Source organism: Electrona antarctica (assembly GCF_951216825.1).
Source record: "Electrona antarctica genome assembly, chromosome: 13".
Lineage (NCBI taxonomy): Eukaryota > Metazoa > Chordata > Actinopteri > Myctophiformes > Myctophidae > Electrona > Electrona antarctica.
This window is the reverse complement of record NC_136794.1, coordinates 5,826,599-5,852,439: the sequence shown is the minus strand read 5'-3', so window position 1 is coordinate 5,852,439 and position 25,841 is coordinate 5,826,599. Positions and strand designations below refer to the sequence as shown.

Here is a 25,841-nt window from a genome sequence, read left to right as displayed (position 1 = left end):
TTATATGGACCCATATGGGGTTAACCCATTTTGACCTGAGATCAGATTCTAAAAATGTCTTCTACTATCCTGACAGTTTTCTGAAAAAGCTATGTTTCTATGTCAGTGGTTCTTCGATTTTTCAAAAATAGCAGACCTACAAGCTCATAGTGCGCCACTCGGTGGCGCACTATGAGCTTGTAGATCTGCTATTTTTCAATAGCTAAAGCATAACATAATGTTAACACCAAAAGGGGTTCCCGCCCAAATGGGTTAAATGAACACGTGGGATTTTGCCGTTATGTGTCAACACACTAAATTATAAAATAATAGCTCAGATTTATATAGTGCTTTTCTAGGTACACCCAAAGTTGCTTTACATAAAATAAAAGGTCCTGTAATGAAGCAGCCGTCGTGCCTGAACATTAATGTGAATTAATTAGTCTAGAGTTATAAATCAATACAGTTATTTAAACTCTAAACGGTGTGTCTGTCCCAGGAGTTGGCAATAATGAAGACATGTCGTCACTCATCAAGTAATAAAAAGTATCCCCAACCTGAGATTAGAGTAACATGATGGATTGCATTTTTATAGCGCCATATATGTGTCCATTCATTCATACATTGGGAGGTGAAGCGGCAAACAGTCGATGCCAGCGTCCTCACTTCCCACATCCACACACCGACGGTGGCGAGCTACTGTACCATGCAAGGCACCGACCGACTCATTGGAGGATTGGATTGCCAATCCTCCAATGAATCCTGTTGAGTCAGGCATACCCGAAGAAGGCTTCAGCGACTCGCCAAAGTTTAATGGAGTGGTGTTTTTTTTTTTTACACTATTCAATTCAGTAGGGATAGAAAAAACGAAAGCAATGAAGGGCTGAAGTAACCATCGAATCCCGGTTTTATACTTTGTCGTACAATGGTGTCACGCGATAATAGCCTACAAGTTCATCACAACAATTGTGAGCTTGTAGATCTGCTACTTTTGAAAATGTTTGAATGTTTCTGAAGATTGACAATAACATGCTCAAAAGAGGGATGACGCCAGGTTCAAAGTGGTAGAACTCAAATGAAGTACTGTACATGCAAATTAAGTACTGTACATGCAAATTAAGTACTGTACATGCAAATTAAGTACTGTACATGCAAATTTAAGTACAACATCGTACTGTACATGCAACTCTGCCCTCCATGCCCTCAGTGACCACTTACTTGACTAATTACCTTAACAAAAAAGTGAGCAACAACCACAGCCACAACACTAGAGGGAGTGTGAACAATGATCTGGTGCCACACACTTAAAAAACAAACATGGATAAATTCACCTTCCACAGCACAGCTATTCAGGTGTGAACTGCCCCCTTCCCTCAAAACAAGCAAATCACTGGCCTAAAAATTCACCTGACAGCAGGTCATCTTTATCCCTCCGACCTACTTCCACCCCAACCTGTACGCAAATTCCATGGTTTTGAGATGTTTCAATCGTTGTTGTTTTAGATTTAGAGTATTGTTCATGACATGATATAATGTGAGTGCATGGGACCCGAATGGAAACAAGACCACAAGGTCTTTCTTCGGAAATCCTTTTGGACCAAAAAATACGGCTGTTTAAATAATGGTCACAGTCAAATGACTGTACAGTAGGTTGGTTGAACGGTATAAGACCGTTCTCTGGCTATAGTACATTAGCACTGAGTGCCTGCATATTAATTTAGCTTTGAGAATGTGTGTCGTAATAGGTCGGCTGCACGATGTTACTAATGGGGAAAGGGAGAGTGGGTGAAAGCACAGCTAGCTGTCATTTTGTGGAAAGCCGCAAAACAGCTGAGTTTCCATAGCAACCAGATGAGGAACCGAGAGAGAGAGAGAGAGAGAGAGAGACAGAGAGAGAGAGAGCGAGAGAGAGAGAGAGAGAGACAGAGAGAGAGAGAGAGAGAGAGAGAGAGAGAGAGAGAGACAGAGAGAGAGACAGAGAGAGAGAGAGAGACAGAGAGAGAGAGAGAGACAGAGAGAGAGCGAGAGAGAGAGAGAGAGAGAGAGAGAGAGAGAGAGAGAGAGAGACAGAGAGAGAGAGAGAGAGAGAGAGAGAGATTTCTGGCCACATCTTTCAGCACCCACAGCTATTTAAAGGCTTCAAACAAACAAACCAAAGACTTGACCATGAAGGCATGACATCATAGCATGTTCCAGGCAGCCAACCAATAGATGACCACTTACTATTAATCCTGGTCTGTTACCAACCAATAGATGACCACGTAATATTACCCCTGGTCTGTTTACCACTGCCAAACCGTAACCCTAAAAAACCCTAAAAAACCCTGATCTAGTCAATTACTAAACACTCAAAGAGTACATAATTATGACCCAACAAATGGCCTTCTGTCTACAGTAGGCCTATAGCCAGTAGCCTCGGAAACCCAGACGTTTTTATTTCCAGGGAGAAAAACAAAGTCTAATGTTAAATTGACACACACACACACACACACACACACACACACACACACACACACACACACACACACACACACACACACACACACACACACACACACACACACACACACACACACACACACACACACACACACACACACACACACACACACACACACACACACACACACACACACACACACACACACACACACACACACACACACACTCACACACACACCTCTCTGTCACTCTAAATAATTATAGTCTCATGTTCTGCAGCTGTGTCTAGTTTCTCCCAGCGGATCCTGCTGGGAGCTGTCGAAGTGTCCTTGAGCAAGACACTGAACCCCTAATTGCTCCCGATGTGCTGTTTGGTGCCTTGCATGGTTTCCGCCGCCATCGGCGTATGAATGTGTGTGTGTGTGAATGGGTGAATTGATGCACAATCTATGCAAAGCGCCTTGGATAAAGGCACTATATAAATGCACCATTTACCAATTGAACATGGACACATACAGTACATGATTTTCACTAAAGGTAAAGAATAGAGCGTATAGCATATTTTTTTTTAAAGCCTGGAATAAAGCCAACCAGGCTCCTGGTTATACATGAACATAACACGTTGAATTATGTTCATAATTGGAAAATGCAAAAAGCTGAAGATACAAGACTGTTCGCATAGATTAAGAATGAAGGACCTACTTCTCCCAAGAGCCATGTTGCTTATACCTTTCCAATCAAAACGATCGTTTGTCTTGGTCGTCGGTGTCTACAGTATATACAGTATAATATTGTAGTTGACTGGTAGTGATTTTTTAACGACAATTTGCATTTGTGTCTCCAGACTAAAGAAGTAGAAACACACTTGACATCTGCGGGAACATTTACATAATAGTAACGCAAGCTGGAACCAATCAAGAGACATCAACAACACTCTCCTGGGTGAAGAACGTGTCGAAAACCACCCCAAGAGAGCAGACAATAATACCGTGATAATAATATTGATTTATACTGTAGCTATATGGAATTTTTAATAAGTCGCCGTTTCCATGTTCTCCATTATCTCCCAGTGTCATTTTACAGTATATATATATATATATCACAACTTGGATGAAGCATTCCTTCCATGACGGCATTTTCTTCATTTCGGTAGAAGCCATATTTCTTTGTGTGCATCATGGGGCACGACCCAGTGCATTATAGCATGGGTCGCACAATAGGGTCCTGACGGTCTCACACTTAACCCATTCTGTATGGGAACCCCTTTTGGTGTTTTAAGCATTCTGTTATACTTTAGCTATTGAAAAATAGCAGATCTACAAGCTCGTAGCGCGGCACCGAGTGCCGCGCTACGAGCTTGTAGATCTGCTATTTTTTGAAAAATCTTGAAAATGAGCCTCAAATCTTTGATTATATTCGTTCAGAGCTCAAATCTTTGCTTCTGGGGGGTCCCTGGAACAACATATTTTCAGATGGGGGTCAGCGGCCGATTACATATAATTTTTGGGGTCCCTGACATGAAATATTGAGAACCACTGATATAGAAACATGAGGTTTTTCAGAAAATTGTCATGATTTAGAAGACTTTAAAATGTTGACGTCAGGCCTAAATTGGTTAAATGCCTTTGTCTGGGCTCCTGTTAGCCTGAGAGTGGGCGGGGTCTTTGGGCTGGATCCAGGCTAGGCACCTGTATGATCCATTCAGAGTCGGGAGAGGGCCTCGTCTCACCTGGCTGGTCCATGTTTCTGAAATGAACTAGATTTATTTTTTTTACTGTATGTGGAACAGATTTCACAGATCTAGCCTCGGGGAGGAAAGATAAAAGCCGCGGCACTTTTTTCATTTTGAAGATTTGAGTGCTTTCTTCAACAAATCCAGTCCATGGTCTGAATAAGACGAAATAATTGCTCATTATGTGTGAACGGGAGATTGGAATGACTCCAAGGAATGCAGAGAAATTGATGTTTTTTAATCCACTTTCTGGGTCGGAGAGATTTGGGAGTAACAGCGTCATTTAGTATAGGCCTACTGCTCTTTAAGCTTCCCGCTGGGCATCTTAGACTTAATTGGAAGGCTATTAAACATATAAGTAAAGGAATAAAACATTAAATTAAATTTGAACTTAAAATTAAGAACCAAAATGTTTACAAATTTACATCATCTCTTTTTATGAACACTTCTATTCACGAGTTGCCCGAGTTAATGAATTGTAGAATACTTTCGCTGCGGTTCGAGTTATGTTTTCATTGTTTAATCCACGTTTTTTAATCAGTTTTAAGTCATACTGGCAATCCACCGGACAGAATGGTATAAGAGGCGCGTTTTGATGACGTCATCGCAAAAAGGTCCGTCGCGCCAGCGTGCAAAGGGTTATGGGAAATTGAGTCCCTGTTGTTTACAAAGGGAAAAGCTGCCAAGCAGCGCAGGGCCGCCCCCCGTTCGGGCTGTTGTGGTCGGCACCTTAGAATAGCAAGCGGTTTTAAAGTGGATTTTCATGACAAGCAACTCAGCGGTCGGTGCAGTGGCTGTTCAAAGGTATAACTTCTTAGGAAGTCTCTAGGCTATTAGACCGCCGTAAATGTCCGGCACCGATCCTGGTTAATCTTATTACATCCACTGTGCCCTTTAACAATATTCCATAAGAACAAAAGACTACGTAGGAGTACAGTGCAGTGACACATATCAACCTCCCTGGGCAGGGAGGGAGAGAGGCTTCCCTCCTCTGATCACGGAAAGACGGTCGACAAGGACGGACGTTCCGCGGCGGATTCGAATCCCTAGACTCAGCGGTGGTGGGCAGATATACTTTACCACTGCCCCCACCCCCCGAGCGCCCAGTAAAAAAAGGTCCGAGTGCCCTGCTGTGACGGCCTACTATACTATCACCACTATTTCAATTCTCTATTCATCTTTCTATTCTCTCTCGATGCCTCTCTCTCTCTCTCTCTCGCTGCCTCTCTCTCTCTCTCTCGCTCCCTCTCCCTCTCTCTCTCTCTCCAGTTAGCATTTCTCTTCCGAGGGGGATTGGCCTGAGTGTCGCAGTGTGACATGTTTTCTTTCCACTGTGAACCACCCTCGGCGACTGGATCGATGCAGGGTTGTTGTTGATGACCAACTCTGGATGTGACTGATAAATGAAAGCCAGCTAAATGCCTCGAGGGGTCCGTAGTGAGCAGGAGGACAGCGCTACGGCTTACTACAGTAGCAGAGAGTAATGTCCAATGGTCAACCCGTGGAGGCCAGGGGGCTTTATCTATCTATAGCAGGTGCTTTTCCAATCCAGACAGATGGTCTCCTGTTTACTTTATTTGCAGGCGGACCAGAGTATATTAACCTATTTAGACCTGAGGCCGGTTCTACAAAATGTCTTCTAAATCTGATCATTTCAGAAAAATCACACCCGTGTGAACTGAGTGGTGCAACTCCCCTCTCCCCCTGCCCCTCTCTCTCTCGCTCTCATTAGCAGGCAACAGTGCAGCACTATCTCTCTCTCTCCGTTTCTGGCACAACAGCGCCACTTTTGCCCCTACTGGTACTCTAAACATATAGTAACATAGTCACGGACATTGCTGTTCCTTGGAGTGGTTGCACCACTCAAAAACTATATCTTTCCATGTCAATGGTTCTCAAACTATTTCATGTCAAGGACCCCCAAAAATTATATGTAATTGGCCGCCGACCCCCATCTGAAAATGTGTGGGAAGCAAAGACATATTCAAAGATTTGCGCCACATTTTTATGATTTTTCCAATAGCTAAAGCATAACATAATGATTAAAAACACCAAAAAGGGTTTCCCGTCCTGAATGGCTTCATGAACATTACATTACAAATGTAGCGTAAATCCACCGGGTTTAGCAGAGATGCTAATTTCCATTCCGTATCGTATAGTCACCCGGCCCATTGAACAAAACTGATATAACAAAGACACAAGAGCGAGCGGACAGCGTACAAAAACAGAACGCATTTTCAAACAAAGGAGAAAATGATGAGCCATATCGGGATAGTGTTTCCTTTGAAAAACATGCTTCAAAATGATATATACTGTATATATACACTGGAGAGCTACCGCACGGGGAGCGCTCAATACAGTTCACATCTGATGGGGGGGCGGGGGGGGGGGGAGAACAAACACTATAGTCTATAGTAGTCTATATTAGCAGGCAACAGTGCAGCACTATCTCTCTCTCTCTGTCTCTGGCACAACAGCGCCACTTTTGCCCCTACTGGTACTCTAAACATAGTAACATAGTCACATAGCAAGAAATGTTTCAGGAGGTGTGGGGCCGTTTTATGAGATACATAAAGAACAATAATTTGTCACATTTAATGGATGGAGCTGAAGGGGAGTAGTGCTGTTGTTGTTTTTTGTTTTGTTTTGTTGTTTTTGGTTATTGTTGTTTTGCTGTAATTGTCTTGTACTGTTCATTGTTGTTGTTTTTTGTATATTTGTATTGTCATTTGTGTGTAAAAAGGAAAATAAATATATTGTTGAAAAAAAAAAAAAAAACATAGTCACATAGTCCCATAGTGACATTGTGTTCCTTGAAAAAACGTTCGCTCTGAAAGAATATATTATTCAAAGATTTGTGCCGCATTTTTACGATTTTACGAAAAATAGCAGACCTACAAGTTCATAGCGCGCCACTCGGTGGCGCGCTATGAGCTTGTAGATCTGCTATTTTTCAATAGCTGATCTACAATGATTCATATCAGGATAGTGTTTCCTTCGAAAAACATGCTTCAAAATGATATATACACTGGAGAGCTATACAGCACAGGGAGCGCTCAATACAGTTCACATCTGATGGGGGGGGGGAAAAGAACAAACACTATAGTCTACACAGAGAAAAATACCCTCAGTGTTAACTCAAAGCGTCCAATTCTGTACTCTATCCGAGTTTAATCCATTTTGGGCCGGGAACCTCCTTTTGGTGTTAGCATTATGTTATGCTTTAGCTATTGAAAAATAGCAGATCTACAAGCTCATAGCGCGCCACCGAGTGGCGCGCTACGAGCTTGTAGGTCTGCTATTTTTTGAAAAATCTAAGAACGACTGACATAGAAACATAGCTTTTTCAGAGAACTGTCAGGATGTAGAAGACATTTTTAGAATCTGATCTCAGGTCAGAAACTCAAAGCGTCCATCTGTACTCTATCCCAGTTTAACCAACACCGAGGATTGTACTGTGGCAGCGAGAGAGAGAACCGACACGTCTCTGTGTGTGTGAGACCTTGTGGCTCGACTGCAGGGTGGATCTATATGTCACGGATCAATACGAGGGGAGGACAGCTAGACTAGAGTAGTGTGTGTGTGTGTGTGTGTGTGTGTGTGTGTGTGTGTGTACGTGTGTGCACGTGTTAACAGTGTCTTCCCTATATAGATGAGGACGGACATCGCCACCAGTCCCACATGTAATTACAAGTCCTTCAAGTGTCAGGAAGGAGGACGTCTCAATCCCCACCACATGTAAACACACGCAAACATAATAGCCTGCTCCCTGTACTGTATACGCACCAGTTTGGACTCTACATGTATCATTGTGCTATAGCATTCGGTAGGAAAGTTCATATTTTACCAAATCCAAATCTGTAAAGTACAGTTTGTTAATACGATAAAAAATATCTGCAGTAGAGATTGATGATGATGATTTCAGCAAATCCACCATCTCGGAATGTTCCAGTCCCGAAAATCAATGCTATTGGCTGGAAGGGCAGCGAGGAAACTAATGTTATTGGCCGGAAGGGCAGCGAGGAAACGAATGCTATTGGCTGGAAGGGCAGCGAGGAAACTAATGTTATTGGCCGGGAGGGCAGCGAGGAAACGAATGCTATTGGCCGGGAGGGCAGCGAGGAAACGAATGCTATTGGGCGGAAGGGCAGCGAGGAAACGAATGCTATTGGGCGGAAGGGCAGCGAGGAAACGAATGCTATTGGGCGGAAGGGCAGCGAGGAAACGAATGCTATTGGCCGGAAGGGCAGCGAGGAAACGAATGCTATTGGCCAGAAGGGCAGCGAGGAAACGAATGCTATTGGGCGGAAGGGCAGCGAGGAAACGAATGCTATTGGGCGGAAGGGCAGCGAGGAAACGAATGCTATTGGCCGGAAGGGCAGCGAGGAAACGAATGCTATTGGCCAGAAGGGCAGCGAGGAAACGAATGCTATTGGGCGGAAGGGCAGCGAGGAAACTAATACTATTGGCCGGAAGGGCAGCGAGGAAACGAATGCTATTGGCCAGAAGGGCAGCGAGGAAACGAATGCTATTGGGCGGAAGGGCAGCGAGGAAACGAATGCTATTGGCCAGAAGGGCAGCGAGGAAACTAATACTATTGGCCGGAAGGGCAGCGAGGAAACGAATGCTATTGGCCAGAAGGGCAGCGAGGAAACGAATGCTATTGGGCGGAAGGGCAGCGAGGAAACGAATGCTATTGGGCGGAAGGGCAGCGAGGAAACGAATGCTATTGGCCGGAAGGGCAGCGAGGAAACGAATGCTATTGGCCGGAAGGGCAGCGAGGAAACGAATGCTATTGGCCGGAAGGGCACCGAGGAAACGAATGCTATTGGCCGGAAGGGCAGCGAGGAAACGAATGCTATTGGCCGGAAGGGCAGCGAGGAAACGAATGCTATTGGGCGGAAGGGCAGCGAGGAAACGAATGCTATTGGGCGGAAGGGCAGCGAGGAAACGAATGCTATTGGCCGGGAGGGCAGCGAGGAAACGAATGCTATTGGGCGGAAGGGCAGCGAGGAAACGAATGCTATTGGGCGGAAGGGCAGCGAGGAAACGAATGCTATTGGGCGGAAGGGCAGCGAGGAAACGAATGCTATTGGCCGGAAGGGCAGCGAGGAAACGAATGCTATTGGCCAGAAGGGCAGCGAGGAAACGAATGCTATTGGGCGGAAGGGCAGCGAGGAAACGAATGCTATTGGGCGGAAGGGCAGCGAGGAAACGAATGCTATTGGCCGGAAGGGCAGCGAGGAAACGAATGCTATTGGCCAGAAGGGCAGCGAGGAAACGAATGCTATTGGGCGGAAGGGCAGCGAGGAAACTAATACTATTGGCCGGAAGGGCAGCGAGGAAACGAATGCTATTGGCCAGAAGGGCAGCGAGGAAACGAATGCTATTGGGCGGAAGGGCAGCGAGGAAACGAATGCTATTGGCCAGAAGGGCAGCGAGGAAACTAATACTATTGGCCGGAAGGGCAGCGAGGAAACGAATGCTATTGGCCAGAAGGGCAGCGAGGAAACGAATGCTATTGGGCGGAAGGGCAGCGAGGAAACGAATGCTATTGGGCGGAAGGGCAGCGAGGAAACGAATGCTATTGGCCGGAAGGGCAGCGAGGAAACGAATGCTATTGGCCGGAAGGGCAGCGAGGAAACGAATGCTATTGGCCGGAAGGGCACCGAGGAAACGAATGCTATTGGCCGGAAGGGCAGCGAGGAAACGAATGCTATTGGCCGGAAGGGCAGCGAGGAAACGAATGCTATTGGCCAGAAGGGCAGCGGGGAAACGAATGCTATTGGCCGGGAGGGCAGCGAGGAAACGAATGCTATTGGCCGGAAGGGCAGCGAGGAAACGAATGCTATTGGCCGGAAGGGCACCGAGGAAACGAATGCTATTGGCCGGAAGGGCAGCGAGGAAACGAATGCTATTGGCCGGAAGGGCAGCGAGGAAACGAATGCTATTGGCCGGAAGGGCAGCGAGGAAACGAATGCTATTGGGCGGAAGGGCAGCGAGGAAACGAATGCTATTGGCCGGGAGGGCAGCGAGGAAACGAATGCTATTGGCCGGGAGGGCAGCGAGGAAACGAATGCTATTGGGCGGAAGGGCAGCGAGGAAACGAATGCTATTGGGCGGAAGGGCAGCGAGGAAACGAATGCTATTGGGCGGAAGGGCAGCGAGGAAACGAATGCTATTGGCCGGGAGGGCAGCGAGGAAACGAATGCTATTGGCCGGGAGGGCAGCGAGGAAACGAATGCTATTGGCCGGGAGGGCAGCGAGGAAACGAATGCTATTGGGCGGAAGGGCAGCGAGGAAACGAATGCTATTGGCCGGGAGGGCAGCGAGGAAACGAATGCTATTGGCCGGGAGGGCAGCGAGGAAACGAATGCTATTGGCCGGGAGGGCAGCGAGGAAACGAATGCTATTGGGCGGAAGGGCAGCGAGGAAACGAATGCTATTGGCCGGAAGGGCAGCGAGGAAACGAATGCTATTGGCCGGGAGGGCAGCGAGGAAACGAATGCTATTGGCCAGAAGGGCAGCGAGGAAACGAATGCTATTGGCCGGAAGGGCAGCGAGGAAACGAATGCTATTGGGCGGAAGGGCAGCGAGGAAACGAATGCTATTGGCCGGAAGGGCAGCGAGGAAACTAATACTATTGGCCAGAAGGGCAGCGAGGAAACGAATGCTATTGGCCGGAAGGGCAGCGAGGAAACGAATGCTATTGGCCGGGAGGGCAGCGAGGAAACGAATGCTATTGGGCGGAAGGGCAGCGAGGAAACTAATGCTATTGGCCGGAAGGGCAGCGAGGAAACGAATGCTATTGGCCAGAAGGGCAGCGAGGAAACGAATGCTATTGGCCGGAAGGGCAGCGAGGAAACGAATGCTATTGGCCAGAAGGGCAGCGAGGAAACGAATGCTATTGGCCAGAAGGGCAGCGAGGAAACGAATGCTATTGGCCGGAAGGGCAGCGAGGAAACGAATGCTATTGGGCGGAAGGGCAGCGAGGAAACGAATGCTATTGGCCAGAAGGGCAGCGAGGAAACGAATGCTATTGGGCGGAAGGGCAGCGAGGGCGGATCTTCACTCAGTTGAACCAGTAGAAGCCTATACTTTATCATCAAATTTAAAATTAAGAGGACCTTAATTTACAAAAATAAACTAAAAGAATCACACCCGTGTGAACTGAGTGGTGCAACTCCCCTCTCCCCCTGCCCCCCCCCTCTCTCTCTCTCTCTCATTAGCAGGCAACAGTGCAGCACTATCTCTCTCTCTCTGTTTCTGGCACAACAGCGCCACTTTTTCCCCTACTGGTACTCTAAACATAGTAACACTCGGTGGCGCGCTATGAGCTTGTAGATCTGCTATTTTTCAATAGCTGATTCAAATACTGCAAAGACAATCCAAGGCCGAGATGATGAACAGTCAATGTGCTTGGGCCCAAAACTGTGCGGGATATCCTGAAAGAATGAGCTGTCTCTTCCTCCCCCCCCCCTCCCACAGCTGCAGCAGGTGAGCACCCCCTGTGTGCGTGTGTGCGTGCGCCGGGATCCGGCCCGTTCCGTATTGCTGGGAGGCGGGAGCCAATGTTGGCAACCCGAGTTGCATTGGCTACTTGCAATATATGGATATTAAGCTACATTTTCAAGAAAAAGGCACCAAGTGCAATGACACGAAGGCGATGCTAGAGGAGATGTCTCCCGTTGTTGGTGTTCCAGACACCGTCTGACGCGCACCGATGTGCTGGTATGGTGTGTGATAAAACTTAGCAGCCTGTGCACCCCCTGCAATGTTAAAGGCACATCATATTCTTTGTGTTATGACTGTGCGTCACAGATGTATACACACTCAAAATGCATCGCTCACTGAACCCTGAGCAGAAAGCTACCTGTCCGGCCTGGGCCGTGGCTCAGCGGTCCAGGCACCTTGGCTGGTGATCCAGTCTGGCAGTGTGCCGCGGGTTCGACTCCCGATCCCGATGGCCTTTACTGCATGTCACTCCCCCATCTCTCTCCCCATTTCCTGTCAGCCAACTGTCTGTCCCTCCATAAAAAAAGTATAAAATAAAGGCGAAAGCCACAAAAGAAAAAAACATTTAGAAAGCTACCTGTCCAGTGTCCACCATAATGTGTCGTGGACTACGACCCCTCACACACCTATAATCTAGTTTATATACTATAGTATACATATCTGACTGTCTTTGTCAGGGATGTATACATTGACTTGTGTGGCAAGTAACTGAACCTCTGCCCTACAAGTTGTGGGACAGTGTTTTCATGGTCCCTTGAGGGTGTTCCAGGTGACCCCAGCTAAATGGAGAGTTGGTAACCAAATGGACCCTGAGAGATCTTTAACTCTTGAGAGCGTAACATGAAACCAAATGAAAACATCTGCATTACTCAACTCTACAAGTCTACAAAAAAATTGAGAATGTAGATGAATTGTAATTTTGATCAATGTTTGCCAGTTATCTCTCCTACTATGGTACCACATAGTATACAGCATGATGGAATTGTGTACAAAATTGTATTCAATGACAACAAAATATTATATCGTTTTGAGGCTAAATCTCATCAAAAGGTGGACCTTGGCTCAAAAGACGATTAAATAATGGATCTTGGCATGAAAAAGGTTGAAAACCACTGTTTTAAGTACCCATTTTGGTGTTTAAGCATTATGTTATACTTAGCAGATAGCAGATCTACAAGCTCATAGAGCTCTATGAGCTTGTAGGTCTGCTACTTTTGAAAAATCGTGAGAATGTGGCACAAATCTTTGAATATGTATTCTTTCAGAGTGAACGTTTTTAACTCAAATCTTTGCTTCCGAGGGCGTCCCTGGAACGACATATTTTCAGATGGGGGTCGGCGGCCAAATACATAATGTGTGGGTTCTTGACATGAAATATTGAGCACCACTGATATAGAAACATAGGTATTTCAGAAAACTGTCAGGATAGAAAACTGTCAGGATTTAGAAGCCATTTTTTTAAAAATCGTCCTCAGGTCTACATGGGTTAAACCAATAAATCTAAGGGTATGATATTATAATCACAATAACAGGATGTATTCAATCCCCATCTGGTCAGCAACTATACACCAAACTTCAAGATTATAGCTTTTCTTTTCATAAGATTGTATATAAATCATTAGTGTGGGCTCGGGGGCTATCACTCCTATTGAGTTTGCTGGTAACCAGCAGCTCAATATAAAAACCCACAGACCCCAGAGTACAATGGTTCATACCCTCATTCCGTTGGGGAGGCCATGATGGGAATTGATTGTGAGGTTGCATGAGTCGCAGAGGGGGGAACAGCTGGTGCATTTCCACTTGTGCCTCGCCTGGATGAAGTTAAGGGATGAGTTTGGGAAAAAGCAATTTCGCCACCCAAATGTCACGCCACATCCAGGCCGTGTGTTTGCATATGACAGATGGAGAGGGAGAGAGGAAATAATGTGTACACATTTCGCTTTAGGACGATATTCTCTCTCACCGCCTCACCTTATCAGACCCCGCTCTGGTTCAGCCTGAAATTGTCTTTCATTTCATTTTGTTTTTCTGGCTCAGAATCTTTCTTTACTAGGTTTTTCACCCTGCTGCTTTTTGTTTCTCTTTAATTAAGTGTGTGTGTGTGTGTGTGTGTGTGTGTGTGTGTGTGTGTGTGTGTGTGTGTGTGTGTGTGTGTGTGTGTGTGTGTCTGTGTGTCTGTGCGTGCGTGCGTGCGTGCGTGCGTGCGTGCGTGCGTGCGTGCGTGCGTGCGTGCGTGCGTGCGTGCGTGCGTGCGTGCGTGCGTGCGTGCGTGCGGGCGTGCGTGCGGGCGTGCGTGCGGGCGTGCGTGCGGGCGTGCGTTTGTAAGACAGACAGAGAGGAAGTGATCTGGTTACCTGGATGCTTCGTCAGCAGAGTGCGCTGAGAGTTGTTACTGTATCTCTGAATGGGATCTAGAGGAGTGTGTGTGTGTGTGTGTGTGTGTGTGTGTGTGTGTAAAAACGAGCCCTTAATTAGATATGCTGACAAAGGCTAACCGCGTCCAGCACACGCGCGTGGCACACACACGCGCACCACACGCATCTTCAAAATAATGAATACCCAAGGTGAAGATGCGTTTTTATTAATACTTTTTTTTGTTTTCTCCAATCATTATTCTTCTGGGTGGGGGGGGTGTGGGGGACGACTAGACATGGAAAATTGAAAAGAAAGGTAATTAATTGCAGGGACCAAGATGAAAGGACTGCATGCTGTTTAATTCAACAGATAACGACATTCAGCTGAGAGAGAGAGAGAGAGAGGCGCCCGGCGTCTCTCTCCCTCCACGCTGTTTTGGACACAGTCTATCACGTCCATTTTCATGGATTCAACACTTCAAGGGAGATCAAGGAGAAGTAATCAACAACTCGTTTGAGAGCGGGTTTAATTCTGTTCATCATATCTAGTGCAGGCTGGCAGGGAGGCTGACTGAATCATTTGCAACAAAGCCAGGGGTCCCCAATCCCCCAGGGGTGACACAAATAGGCATTTACACATTCACTCCCATTCCTCAGTCGTTGACCTCATCTCCTCCAAATCAATGCCCAAAGACCCCCCCCCCCCCCCCACCCCCAACATAGAGTACACATTATTTAATTCCTCTTCTCTTAAAATGCCGGAAGATTCTGTCGTATAAAATTAGCATTCCCATGGGGAACGGTGCACGCCCGAGGCAAACATTTTCGTCACTTACTGTACAAATAGTGAGGAATGGCGGAATGAAGAAACGTGGAGACTAGTAGCGCACTGCAACGCAATCCCTCAAGAATAGCCCCAGTACCATTAACTGATGCTCAAACGGCCATTGCTGGAAAGCACTAGCACATGCCGTTCCACGACTTCTACCAATTAAGAATCAATTCAAAGCAGCTGAGCTGCATGGCCTCACACTAGAAGGGGGACATCACTGCATGTTGCAGCACAGCAGCTTCAGCAACAACAAGGCGGCGGGCCACCGTGAGTTTATCTTAACACCGTAGATCACAAAGCTTTCAGACACTCAAATGGTTCAATGAGACAGACAGCCCCATATGCATCCATCTCACACTGGGTCTGAAAGCACTATTTTATTTAGTCTAGCTCCAGTTTTTGTTTGGTTTTTTTTGCCATGCCCATCATCACTAACCCATTTTGGGCAGGAACCCCTTTTGGTGTTTATGCTTTAGCTATTGAAAAATAGCAGATCTACAAGCTCGTAGCGCGGCACCGAGTGCCGCGCTACGAGCTTGTAGGTCTGCTATTTTTGAAAAATCGTGAAAATGTTGCCTCAAATCTTTGAATATATGTTCTTTCAGAGCGAACGTTTTGAACTCAAATCTTTGTTCCCTGGAACAACATATTTTCAGATACGGGACGGCGGCCAATTACAGATAATGTCCTTGACATGAAAACATGAAAATGTTTGAGAACGACACATCAGAAAACTGTCAGGATAAAGAAGATTTGTAGAATGGTCCTCAGGTCTAAATGGACTAAATGGACAGGAGATCATATTACGATGGCAGCCAGTCAAGCCCAGTGCCATCAGTCTGGTGGTGCCAGCGTGATGCCACGCTGAAGCCTGGGTGGTAAGTGGGCATTAGGAGGAGGAGGAGGAGGAGGAGTAGCGAGGGTTTGATTCATGCCCAGCCAAGGAACCCATGCAGGTCTCAGTCTGGCAGTTGTCTGGACACACCAGCTGCTCCCAACGATCCCAGCTGAACCTTGATGGGAGCCAAAGGGCGAGGGGAGAGTAGCCCTGGTCCATATAGCCCTAATGCTGTTGCTGCCGTAGCATTATTAGAGCTATGGGACTTTCAATGTATTGCCCTCGCAAAGACGGTTTTGGTTCATTAGAAAGACTACTTTCCCCGGTGGGAATATAAACGTATTAGTTGCTGCGAGAGTGAGGTCTAGCCAACACCAACTCGGGATTCCTGCATCGCTGCCCTCCACAATTTCCTATCCAGGTTCTTGAGCTCTGCAGTGTTGTCAGCCAAGCTGTCGCGCCGCAGCACGTCTACATAGGTGGTACGCTTCTTTCCCCTCCTGGCTTTGCCCTGGGTTGGCATAGGGTCAATGCACTTTTTGGCCAGAAAAGGATTTTTTTTTTCACCAGAAGGATTTTCTTTTGACAATATCGGTAGAGGGTGCAGTGGAGTAACTAAAAGTATTTTTCTTCCGGTGGAAAAAAATATATCATTTTCTGGCCAAAAAGTGCATTTTATACGTGTGGTGGGGGGCTCCGAGTCTGTCCACCGGGAAAATAAGTCTTTCTAAACACCAAAACCGTCTTTGTATTGGTGAGTAGCGAAATAATTTTAGCAGAAGTCGAGAGGCTGGTCTGCATTTCATGCAAGGGCAATGAATTGAAAGTCCCATAGCTCTAGACTACCACATTAAAGCTGCTATAAGCAATAATATGTATACCTTTTTGGTATTCAGACAGCCAGCAATGGGTAACACGCTCCCAAAAAAAATGTAGTCTCTGTGACACATCTAGGGGCCACAATCTGCATTCAAAGATTTTCCTAGAAGCTTTGCCATTGGTCGATTTGCCTGTCTACTTCCTGATTGGTTAGTCATTTCGACCGGGTTTTTTTTCTCCGACCAATGACAAAGCTTCTAGGATCATCTTTGAATGCAGATTGTGGCCCCTAGATGTGTCACAGAGACTAAATTAAAAAGAGAAATGAAAAACAAAGTCATTAGAATTTTGACATATTATTGCTTATAGCGCAGCTTTAATGTTTCCCCTTGCTTCTCGGCGTAATCAATATAGTGTCAGTATTTCCATGAAGATAAACAAATTAATTATTGGGTTTGTTCATTACTGGTGGCTTGGGTGGCAAGGGAACGAAATATGCAAGATTTATTTTGGAAAATGTACTGAAAATCTCAAAGCTATTTCATGGTTTCGTGAGAAAGAATTGCAATTAATGCATTGCATGGATCCGTTATATATCCTCCCCCAACACTGCTCTGCCTGTTAATTGACATGAGAAACGGGTGGTTGTGGTAAGATTAATGGAGTGGGTTGCATTTTTATAGCGCTTTTCTATGCACTATACGTGCTTACTCAAAGGGCTTTACAATGGTCCCTTCATTCATTCACACATTGGGAGGTGAAGCAGCGAACAGTAGACGCCAGCGTCCTCACTTCCCACATTCACACACACCAATGGTGGCAACCACTGGATGCAAGGTGGGGTTCAGTGTCTTGCCCAAGGACACTTCGACATGTGGACAGGAGGAGCGGGGAATTCGAACCGCCGACCCACGGGTCATTGGACGACCTGCTCTATCTCCTGAGCCACAGCCGCCCTTAATTAATGTCTCATAAGGGTAAAAACACTAGGGGCTCCATTTTCGTCACCGCTAAACGCCTTATCCCTAAACTTATTTGCCTTTTTTTACTATTTTGAAAAACATTTTTGAATAGTTCAACTAGCCAATCTACATTGACATGTTGTGAGCTTGTAGACTGGCCATTTTAACTATTCAAAAATGTTTAGCAAAATAGTAAAAAAAAAAAAAAAGGCAAAGAAGTTTAGGGATAAGGGGTTTAGCGGTGACAAAAATGGAGCCCCAGGTCCCCTATGTTCTGTGACTATCTGATCCATACATCATGAACAGAAAAATAATAATAAGTGTGTGTATAAGTATGGCTTAATGGGAGTTTGTCTGCAGCCCTGCTTCTATCCAAGCCTGAGGGCAAACTGTATCGTCTCCACCAGGCCGAAGGCAATGGGGAGAATATGTTTTGCACTCCGTTCGTCCGTCCGTCCGTCCGTCCGTCCATGTTCAGCTGTGACTCTTTTTGATACAGACAGTCATGGCGGCAAGACTTAACTGTTCAGGAGAGGTTTTTCATTTATTTTTGTATCCAAAATGAGTTAATAGCACAGGCAGACTCTTCACATACTAGGTCTAGAGCATGTCTGAAATAAATGGCAGAGCTGAATTCGACATGTAAATATGAAATAAATGCTTAAACATGTAGCTAGGTGTAATGTTGGAGTCCACAGAAGTGAACCTTTCAAGCCGGTATTCTCAACTCTTCTGCAAGACATTATTACTCTATAAGCCACATCTCCAAACTGCTGGGTCAACTCAAACTGAACAACCAATGTCAATTTGAAGCTACAGGTATGATTCCCCGCTTTCACATGACATGAAAAAACTAAACTTTAAAAAAAAAAATCAATGACAGCTAATCTCCAGCACCGTTGGCCTGGTCCATGACAAACCGGCCTGTTATAGTGCCACCATGAGGCAGATTTATGCAAAACACATTTATTTACATTACTCGTACACATTTTATCCATACATCACGCAAATCGGTATACACTCTCTCTATAGTCATGTGATCAACGCGGACCTCTCCGCTTCCCCATATTCCACCCATTGGCTAAGATTGCCTTCCAAAGTTTCCAGGATTGCTCCGTTTTGAGCAAAATGCCTCAAATCCTGAACGCAGAGTGCACTTTGAGGGAAATAGTCATGTGTCATAATAGTCATGTGACCAAGACGGGTGTTTGATTTCTCATATTCCATCCTTATTGGCTAAGATTGGCTTCCAATGTTTTCAGTTTTCAGGAGTGGCCCGTTTTGTACAAAATGCCACAAATCATTAACACAGCATCCGATTGCAGTAAAACTGTGCACGCATATTCCCACTCGGCTGAGGAAGAAATGCCACTTGACATTTTCCCAAAAATGCTCCTATCCTCCAAACAACACAACAAGCGATTACACCGTTTTAAAGTGGATTTTCATGACAAGCGACTCAGCGGTCGGTGCGGTGGCTGTTCAAAGGTAACTCTATAATTAGGCAGTCTGGGCTATTAGACCGCCGTATATGTCCAGCACCAACCCATTCTGGGCGGGAACCCCTTTTGGTGTTTTAACTAAGCGTTATGTTATACTTTAGCTATTGAAAAATAGCAGATCTACAAGCTCATAGCGCGCCACCGAGTGGCGCGCTACGAGCTTGTAGGTCTGCTATTTTTGAAAAATCGTAAAAATGCGGCACAAATCTTTGAATATATATTCTTTCAGAGCGAACTTTTTTTATATTTCGACATCAGGCCTAAATGGGTTAAGAGTTGGAGCACACACTCTCTGCTGTACACCCCCCCCCTCCCAATCCACACACACACACACACACACACACACACACACACACACACACACACACACACACACACACACACACACACACACACACACACACACACACACACACACACACACACACACACACACACACACACACACACACACACACCTTCTTTGTCGTCGTGGCGGACGATGGCGTCCCGCAGCATGTCGGCATGGCTGAAGCGAATGCGGTGCTTCTTGCGGTGGTGGCTGGGCGGGACGCGGGCCTTGACGCCGCCGCCGCCGCCTCCCTGCTGCAGCTGGCGCTGCAGACTCTTCTCTCTGTCGTAGTACGCCCTGAGCTGGTCGCAGCGCATCCGCCGAACCAGCCTCTGGCGCTGCCCCACGGGCAGAGACTCCAGCAGGCACTGGTCTATCTCCATGTTCTGACGGAAGACGTTACATAGCTGGAAACAACCTGGAAGAGAGAGACGAGGCGAGGAGAACGAGAAAGGTGGATTAATCCATTTTGGTCGGGAAACCCTTTTGGTGTTTTAAGCGTTATGTTATGCTTTAGCTATTGAAAAAATAGCAGATCTACAAGCTCATAGCGCGGCACCGAGTGCCGCGCTACGAGCTTGTAGGTCTGCTATTTTTGAAAAATCGTGAAAAAGAATATATTCTTTCAGAGCAAACGTTTTTAACTCAAATCTCGGCTATGCAGAGAACCACTAGGCTCTGGCCTGACAGCGCTTCACGTGTTCCGAGTCCCGTTCATGACGACCTTTGCTGCATGTCTCTCCCCTTCTCTCTCTCTCTTTCCTGTCCATCTTAAACAAATATTTACAGTAGTATAGTACACCTAGTATACTGTAAGTATATTACTAGGGGTTCACACTAATAATGTCTCAGAGGCACTTGCCTGTCTATAGGCAAGTACAGGTCACGTTCTACTTGACACCACAGGTCATGCCCACTTGCACGAAAAGTACATTATCCATTATAAAATAAATTTAATTTACCGTTTATTTTTTTAACATTTCCTGGCTCAGCGTGTTCCAGTTGAAACATGTTAAAGTTTTAGTTAAAGTCACAGGAATTAACAATTAAGTCTCATGACACAGAGAAGTAAATATTACACGAGGGAGAGAGAGAGACAGACAGACAGACAGACAGACAGACAGACAGACAGACAGACAGACAGACAGACAGACAGACAGACAGACAGACAGACAGACAGACAGACAGACAGACGTCATGTTCAAGTGTTTATAGGCAGATATCTCGTGTTGTGTTTATAGTAAAGTAACGAGGGTTGCCTTCCCTACTAAAAAAAACCATGTGCTTGCAACCCGAAAGCACACACCACCTGCCCCGAAAAGTTGTATTTACTTGCCACGGGCAGTTGGATAACCGTTAGTGTCAACCCCTGTCAGCTGCGCTGCACTGCACTCACAGTGAAAGTACAGAGACAGTACAGAGTACACACGTTGGCCCCTTAAAGCTTTGATTTGATTCGAGTAATTTGCGTATTATCACCTTGGGGTTGTCAGTTATCATCAACTCCTTTTGTCCTGTTATCACTCCACTCACCCATGAGGGCAAATAAAAGGTTGAGGAAATGTGTAATGTGTATTACTACCGGATCCATGACATAAATAATGCAATACATCCACTACAACTGTAACTCTTGCATGATGTAAGAGTTACAGAAAGGTGACAGATTTACTTAAGCATGAAGAGAAACCACTGCAGACCATAGCTGTTTATTCCATTTTGGGGCGGGAACCCCTTTTGGTGTTCGCATTATGTTATGCTTTAGCTATTGAAAAATAGCAGATCTACAAGCTCATAGCGCGCCACCGAGTGGCGCGCTACGAGCTTGTAGGTCTGCTATTTTTGAAAAATCGAAGAACGACTGACATAGAAACATAGCTTTTTCAGAAAACTGTCAGGATGTAGACATTTTTAGAATCTGATCTCAGGTCAAAATGGGATATTATTCAAACGCTGCAGGATACTGAGCTGGTAGGACAAAACACCCACATCATAGAAGAACAACACACTATAGCACTGTCAGTTTCACCTCCAGGCAAATGTGTGCGTGTGTGTTGTGTGTGTGCGTGCGTGTGTGTGTGTGTGTGCGTGGAATGCGTGTGTTTGTGTAACAGTGTGTCTGTTTAGTGCTCGTCATGTTTGGAGTGGAGTGTCTGTGGAACCCCAGGGGCGTGTTGTTGAGAAAGGCATCAGTGTGTTTTTGTTCGTCTGTTTGTCCTGCCGGCAACATTCTCCTGACTCTGCATATAATCCTCTCTTGGTGGAACTGAGCCAAGCAGAGCTCATTGCCAGGCAGCAGCCCAGCTTATTATGATCTGCCCGAGTGGTGGTGAGATATGGCTTTCTGCAGTGACTGGGCCCTGTATGTGATGATGAGTGGTGGTGAGATATGGCTTTCTGCAGTGACTGGGCTCTGTATGTGATGAGTGGTGGTGAGATATGGCTTTCTGCAGTGACTGGGCTCTGTATGTGATGATGAGTGGTGGTGAGATATGGCTTTCTGCAGTGACTGGGCTCTGTATGTGATGATGAGTGGTGGTGAGATATGGCTTTCTGCAGTGACTGGGCTCTGTATGTGATGAGTGGTGGTGAGATATGGCTTTCTGCAGTGACTGGGCCCTGTATGTGATGATGAGTGGTGGTGAGATATGGCTTTCTGCAGTGACTGGGCTCTGTATGTGATGAGTGGTGGTGAGATATGGCTTTCTGCAGTGACTGGGCTCTGGATGTGATGATGAGTGGTGGTGAGATATGGCTTTCTGCAGTGACTGGGCTCTGTATGTGATGATGAGTGGTGGTGAGATATGGCTTTCTGCAGTGACTGGGCTCTGTATGTGATGATGAGTGGTGGTGAGATATGGCTTTCTGCAGTGACTGGGCTCTGTATGTGATGATGAGTGGTGGTGAGATATGGCTTTCTGCAGTGACTGGGCTCTGTATGTGATGAGTGGTGGTGAGATATGGCTTTCTGCAGTGACTGGGCTCTGTATGTGATGATGAGTGGTGGTGAGATATGGCTTTCTGCAGTGACTGGGCTCTGTATGTGATGATGAGTGGTGGTGAGATATGGCTTTCTGCAGTGACTGGGCTCTGTATGTGATGAGTGGTGGTGAGATATGGCTTTCTGCAGTGACTGGGCTCTGTATGTGATGAGCGGTATGTGGGTTTTTTTCGCCGACTAGAACTAAGACGAAAAATGTTCCGTCGACTGCCATTTTTCTACTGGCGAAAACTGGAGAAAAACTAAATGAAAACTAAGCTATGATGACTAAAACCAAGACTAAACAGATTGACAATTTCGTCAACAGATAAAAAACTAGACTAAAATGCTAGGAAGGGACTAGTGGACATGAGATCCAGTATACTGTAAGTCATTCTACACTTGGTTGCATGCTGAAAATAGCAGATCTACCAGCTCACAACGCATCGCAGCACGACGCGTTGTGAGCTGGTAGATCTGCTATTTTCAACAAGTGTAAAATCAGCCACTGATTTTCAGCCACGGCATCAAGGCCCTCCAAAATACATTTTAGGGAGTGTGTGTGCAAAGTTTGGCATCGACCGGGTTAACGGTGCCGGAGATTAGCTGGTAACGGACGGACGGACGGACGGACACATACACGGACGGAGTGCAAAACATACTCTCCAGATGCCTTCGGCTGGTGGAGACAAATGAGTATGCGGTGTAAGACAGCAGCGATTATTTGACTAATTCAGGTCACCGCTATCGCACAGGAGAGGGGGAGGGGGAGCTTTGCAGATAAATTGGGAGGCTTCATACACGTATATTTCTCTTTCCCTCCTCGGACAAAATTGTCTTTTTTTCCTCCCCGTAGCGTTTGTTCATAAAAGTCACATATATATCGGTCCTTTGTTTCCACCGGTCTCTTCATTTGACCCGTCCTTGTTTTATTTCTCGTCTCCCGGCATGTCCACTGATAAGGAAACTCTCTTTCTCTCTTAAGTCTGTGTCTGCAAGATGCCTTTGATGTCCTAGACTCTTTGCTATCATAACTTTCACTGTCCCTCCCTCTCTCCCATGTTTTCCCCACAAGTGTACCCTGCACAATAAGTATAAGAACTTGTTCTAATTTCTTCTGAGGACGAGACGAGCGCATCCCCCTCCCCCCCCCCCCCCCCCCCCCCCCCTTTGTTCTCTTTGACAGACTCGACTCTCACCCTGCTCTACTTCCATCATTCACTCCACGGAGAGAAGAAAACAACACACACAATGAAAGCACACACAGGGTTTCTCAACACAGACATGTCTGTGTGGCTGATAAGATATAAACCTCGGTGTTTACAGTATGTGTCTAGTTTTCAACGTTCCATCTGCAGTGGCCAACGTCTGGCTTTATTATAGGAGCGAGATCCCTTATCTGGCTGAAACAGAACAACAACGTGAGGCTGAAGAATGAAACCCCTGTGAATCAATCATTTTCTGCATGAGATAGACATCTAGTGTGCGCACACACAAACACACACACACACCAACACCTGTCCTACCCGCACAATAGGCCGGTACCATCTGGCTTGGTTTTTGAAAATGCAAAAGGGGGTATTATTTGTGTGTGCGTGCGTGCGTGCGTGCGTGCGTGCGTGTGCTGTGTGTGTTTTCAAACAAGGCAAGTCCCATTTACAATACTGCTCACACCAGGTGGCCTCAAACACGTTTCAGTTGAGTTTGGGGGTTAAAACTGGCAGTGAGCTGCCTGAAAAACAAAGATGTATACGTGCACATGTTCCCACCAGCCTACTGGAGTCTGTCTGTTCTAATGTCGTGCTGCATCTCTCTGTGCTGCAATTTCATTCTTGCCTTCTTAAATCCTGCTGGCGGCTTTTCGCACCTCTTTTGCATATTTCTCCTCTCCTCTCACATGCTCCTCTCCTCTCTATCCTATCCTATAGCGTCCTCTACTCTCCTCCCCTCTCGTCTCCTCACCTCACCTCTCCCCTTCCATGCCCTCTCCTCTCTCCTATCCTACCGCGTACTCTCCTCCCCTCTTGTCTCGTCTCGTCTCCACTCCACTCCGTCCCCTTCCATCCCCTCTCCTCATATCCCCTCTCCCTCCCAATTCCATCTCCCCTCTCCTCTCCTCTCCTCTCCACTCCACTCCACTCCGTCCCCTTCCATCCCCTCTCCTCATATCCCCTCTCCCTCCCCATTCCATCTCCCCTCTCCTCTCCTCTCCACTCCACTCCGTCCCCTTCCATCCCCTCTCCTCATATCCCCCTCTCTCCCTCCCCATTCCATCTCCCCTCTCATCTCCTCTCCTCTCCACTCCACTCCGTCCCCTTCCATCCCCTCTCCTCATATCCCCTCTCTCCCTCCCCATTCCATCTCCCCTCTCCTCTCCACTCCACTCCGTCCCCTTCCATCCCCTCTCCTCATATCCCCTCTCTCCCTCCCCATTCCATCTCCCCTCTCCTCTCCTCTCCACTCCACTCCGTCCCCTTCCATCCCCTCTCCTCATATCCCCTCTCTCCCTCCCCATTCCATCTCCCCTCTCCTCTCCTCTCCTCTCCTTTCCTCTCCTCTCCTCTCCACTCCACTCCACTCCGTCCCCTTCCATCCCCTCTCCTCATATCCCCTCTCTCCCTCCCCATTCCATCTCCCCTCTCCTCTCCACTCCACTCCGTCCCCTTCCATCCCCTCTCCTCATATCCCCTCTCTCCCTCCCCATTCCATCTCCCCTCTCCACTCCACTCCGTCCCCTTCCATCGCCTCCCCTCTCTCCCTCCCCATTGCTCCTCTCCTCTCTCCCTCCCCATTCCTCTCCCCCTCCCCATTCCTCTCCTCTCCCTCTCCTCCCCATTGCTCCTCTCCTCTCTCCCTCCCCATTCCCCTCCTCTCCTCTCCTCCCCATTGTTCGTCTCCTCTCCTCTCCTCTCTCCCTCCCCATTCCTCTCCTCTCCTCTCCTCTACTCACCTCACCCCTTACATGCCCTCTCCTCATATCTCCCTCTCCTCTCTCCCTCCCCATTCCTCCTCTCCTCTCCTCTCCGCTCTCCCCTCCCCATCTCTCCTCTCCTCCCCTCTCGTCTCCTCACCTCACCCCTTCCATGCCCTATCCTCATATCCCCTGTCCTCTCTCCCTCCCCATTCCTCCTTCCCTCCCCTTCCCCCTCCCCTCCGTATGATTCAGTGTCTTGTTTGCGTTCACGGCTGAGGTTCAGATTCAGAGAGCTTCCAGAGAAGGCTGGGGTATGCTAAGCTGCTCCGGCTCACATTCAGAGAGAATCAACCAATCAGCCTGAGGCGTTATATAGTCTGCAGCAGCAGCGGCGCCCAATTGCGAACCTCCTCCTCCAACACCCCTGGAGCACAACGCTATAACCCAATTTGGGCGGGAACCCCTTTTGGTGTTGGCATTATGTTATGCTTTAGCTATTGAAAAATAGCAGATCTACAAGCTCATAGCGCGCCACCGAGTGGCGCGCTACGAGCTTGTAGGTCTGCTATTTTTGAAAAATCGAAGAACATAGCATTTTTCAGAAAACTGTCAGGATGTAGAAGACATTTTTAGAATCTGATCTC

The 25,841-nt window shown here is 46.9% G+C and overlaps 1 protein-coding gene across 1 annotated transcript in view; it reads right to left on the bottom strand.

Moving 5' to 3' along the window:
• The window catches only part of myo16 (myosin XVI), a gene marked incomplete at its 3' end in the record, with an annotated part of 177,929 nt that overhangs the window by 126,983 nt on the left and 25,105 nt on the right, over positions 1-25,841 (bottom strand). Inside the window, exon 3 of the mRNA XM_079518690.1 lies at positions 19,434-19,724. Coding sequence (XP_079374816.1) covers positions 19,434-19,689 — 256 coding nt within the window. The 5' untranslated portion in view covers positions 19,690-19,724. The remainder of the gene's footprint in view (positions 1-19,433; positions 19,725-25,841) is intronic.